The following is a 3859-nucleotide window of genomic DNA, read 5'->3' as shown; positions in this document are numbered from 1 at the left end:
GAGACTGCCTATATGCGTCAGCCGCCGGGGTTTGAAGACTCTGCACATCCGAACTATGTCTGCAAACTGCACAAGTCCATCTATGGCCTCAAACAGTCGCCCCGTGCCTGGTATTCACGCCTCAGCGACATGCTTCATCAGCTTGGTTTTTCTGCTGCCAAGACAGACACTTCCCTCTTCGTGTTCCATCAAGCAGGGATCACCATCTACATGTTGGTTTATGTCGACGATATTGTGGTCGTCAGCTCCTGTCCTCAAGCCTCGGCTGCTCTCATTCGGCGACTTGGTGCTGCGTTCCCTGTCAAGGACTTAGGTCCTCTACATTATTTTCTTGGAGTTGAGGCACTTCGTGACTCAGGGGGAATGACGCTATCACAGGGCAAGTATGCGACGGATTTGTTGCGCCGTACCAACATGGACAAGTCCAAGGCCGTCTCTACTCCTATGTCAGTGCAGGACAAGCTCGCAGCTGATCAAGGTGAGCCTCTCTCCGGCGATGCAGTTTTTCAGTACCGGAGCACAGTCGGTGGTCTGCAGTACCTTACCCTCACCAGGCCCGACATATCCTTTGCGGTAAATAAGGTCTGTCAGTACCTCGCCCAGCCAACCACAGTTCACTGGGAAGCAGTTAAACGGATACTCCGTTATATCAAGGGAACCACCGACATTGGCCTGCGCATTCGCAAATCGCCATCGATGCTTCTCAGCGTCTTTACCGACGCGGACTGGGCAGGAAGTGCAGACGACCGTCGCTCAACGGGCGGGTTTGCAGTGTTCTTTGGGCCAACTCTGATTTCCTGGAGTGCCCGCAAGCAGCCCACCGTCTCTCGTTCTTCTACGGAAGCTGAATACAAGGCACTGGCGAATGGTACAGCCGAGGTGATATGGATGCAGTCTTTGCTTCGAGAGCTGCATGTTCATCAAGCTCGCCCACCAGTACTTTAGTGTGATAACCTCGGCGCAACATACCTCACTGCAAATCCAGTGTTTCACGCCCGCACAAAGCACATCGAGGTCGACTTCCATTTTGTTCGGGAGAAGGTGGCACAAGGAGCACTGGATGTTCGGTTTGTTTCTTCAGCTGATCAAGTAGCTGATGCATTTACTAAACCATCCACTCGGCAGATGCTGGAGCAACTTTATTCCAATCTCAACTTAGTTCAAGTACAACGTTGAGATTGAGGGGGAATGTCAACTAACAACCTAGCCGAGAGTTAGCTAGGATAGTCAGGTTGTTGAAACAACCATCGTATGTATAGCTGTTGTACTTATCAGATAACCATCACGTTGTAATCTGTACTTATCCCCTCACCCTTGAGGTATATATATAGAGAGGATGGCCGGTGGGTATTCACCACGGCAAACATATTTCTTTACTATTTTCAATGTCTTCTTCAAGATGGTGAGGTGACGGGTACGTCATGAAGTCAGAATAAGGCCTCCTGACTGCGTCCTATCCTCGCTTCGATGGTGCATCTAGCGTTGATGGAGGGCGCATGGAGTCATGTGTCCGGCGGATCTCTTGAGATCCGGCCGATTTTTGTGTTCGCTGGTGTGGTTTCAGGTTAGTCATTTCTTCCTATCTACGGTTGTCAATGTTGGCGATGGTTGGTGCGCTGGTCCTTTGGGGTCTTAACACGTTTATCTACTACAACAAGCTCTTCTACGATGTCTTCTTCCGTTGATGGAGAGGCGATGACGGTGTTGCGTCTTCGGCTCGCACTAGTCTCTGTAGTCGTTGCTAGGTGGGTTCAATGACCTATTTGTAATTTTTATTACTCTTAAACCTCTTTGAACTGATGTTGATGATTATTAATAGATCGGTGAAATTTTCGCATAAAACATTCGTATTTCTATCCCTCCGCACCATACTGCGTTGTTTTATCCAAATTTCTTCTTGGCTCATCATCAATTCTTTTTTTTTTGGCAACTTAAAGTTCGTCGTCAGTTGGGCCATCACCTACCGGCCCTCCTCGAAGCCTTTCCAAAATCTTGCGTAGTTTAGAGACCTTTTTTCCGAAGCTACCAAAATCACGATCGATCTGGTATGGATGTCGTACGTAGGTTAATCGATGGACTTATTTTCCGATCTAGTAGCAACCTATATCCAGCGCTCCGTGGATTCCGTGACGCCTGATAAACTAGCTACCGCCTACCGGGCAGACTCCATCCACCATGGGTCTCTGCCTCTCCAAGACTCCTCCGCCGCCATCTCCTCCTCATCCTTCTCCTCCCTTGCCCAGCTCCAAGAATCATGCTCCTTCCTTGCCCAGCTCCAAGAATCCTCCTCCTACGCTAGCTCGTCATACTCCTAATTCCTTGCCAAGCTCAAGCTGGCCGGACCTGCCGCTGGATCTAGCCGGCCTCGTCCTCTGCCGTCTCAATTCCCACGAGGACCACATCAGCTTCGGTGCCGTGTGCCGCGACTGGCGACTTGCCGTGCAGCGGCAACGCACGCTGCCGGGCACCACGCCGTGGCTCAACGTGGGCCTCGGCGTATACCAGAGCCTTGACGGCGAGGTGCACCGCTTCTTCTGCCACGGGTCTTCCGGCTGCTGGATCCTCTACTACCACGACCCTGCCAATACCCCCGATGGAGGCGGAAGATGCTTATTTCTTCGGAACCCTTTGCATGCATCAAGTGTCTCCATCGAGATCGTATGGCCGTGCAAGGAGGCGTCTAAGATCGTCTTGTGCTCTTCACTATCCGTTGCGGCGATTCTCCATCGAGGAGTCTGCGTAATTGCACCTTTCTGGCCGTCCGACATGAGCAGGCCCTGGGAATACCTTCCGTGGTGGCCGCTTATGGGTGGTGATTACACAGACATGGCATTTTTCCGTGGAAAGATCTTCACCGTGACGCTCTTGGGGGACCTCATCTCCCATGACGTGTTCAGCCTATGCCGCGAGAATGTGTTGAAGTCATCCCTGACCTGTGATCAGCCGGTGGACAGCACCGCCTGCCACTTGGTCGTGTCAGCTGACAGGGAGAAGCTACTAATGGTAAGGTGGAGCATCCCACGCTCGGGTCTCGAGGTTGATCACCATTGGGCGATGGATCTGCAGGTGTTTGAAGCGGACTTCGGCAAGGGCCAGTGGTCGGAGGTGAAGGACTTGGGAGGCCAGTGTCTGTTCGTTAGCAGAAGTTGTTGCAGGGCGTTTGGATCAATGGAGCTCTATCATTCGAGCACCCTACTACAAGGAAACCGTGTGTATATCTTGGGCATCGACTGGTACCTAAAGAGGGCCATTGCCGGTGCCGGCCCGTGCAGGTGCCGTGACTGCCGTGACCATGTTAATAGCGCCATTCCCAGCTACGGTATATACGACATGAGGACCGGTATTTTTAGTCTAGTTTTACTAGGTGGAGGTCATACAATGGAAAGTGCAATGTCAGAATGGTTCTTCCCGTGCGAATGATGATCGAAAACCAGAGATGATGCAAATGAGCATTATTGGCCCTTGACTAATTTGTATGCAAAGCAGTGTTGGTCCTAGATGCATGAGGTCTTCTATTTTTTTATAATGCGTTAGATCATATCCAGATTTGCACACCTTCATCCATTGCAAAGTCCTATTTTCGAAACGGAGTTTACTATTTCTAATTTAGCCAACAAAATAATTGTTCTAACTGATCAACTACTAAATCTCCTGGAAAGGTAAGATTAAACGCTCGAGGTCTTTTAAGAGTGAGACCAATGTATGCCGAGCACCCATCTGGTTATCGCGTATCTAGTATTGGCACGCCTCCAGGAGAAATGCTTCTCTCCCATGACCCATGCACGGGAGGACATCCCATGCCCGGGCCTATCTCCTCTCCCCTTCTTTTCCTTATAGTTTTAGATTCCCTTTTACCTAT

General features: G+C 50.6%; 1 protein-coding gene across 1 annotated transcript; it reads left to right on the top strand.

Moving 5' to 3' along the window:
- The first annotated feature begins 2175 nt into the window (after window positions 1–2175).
- LOC124657430 lies at window positions 2176–3420 on the top strand. The gene has a single exon (XM_047195985.1). It carries the CDS (start codon window positions 2176–2178, stop codon window positions 3418–3420), a length of 1245 nt encoding a protein of 414 aa, XP_047051941.1.
- Window positions 3421–3859: the final 439 nt, after the last annotated feature.

The sequence above is a fragment of the Lolium rigidum genome, chromosome 5 (assembly GCF_022539505.1).
Source record: "Lolium rigidum isolate FL_2022 chromosome 5, APGP_CSIRO_Lrig_0.1, whole genome shotgun sequence".
Taxonomy (NCBI): Eukaryota; Viridiplantae; Streptophyta; class Magnoliopsida; order Poales; family Poaceae; genus Lolium; species Lolium rigidum.
This window is presented reverse-complemented; position numbering and strand designations above follow the sequence as displayed.

Excerpts from the sequence above, each read along its gene's own strand:
- LOC124657430 (XM_047195985.1), top strand. The coding sequence starts at position 2,176 with ATGGGTCTCTGCCTCTCCAAGACTCCTCCGCCGCCATCTCCTCCTCAT.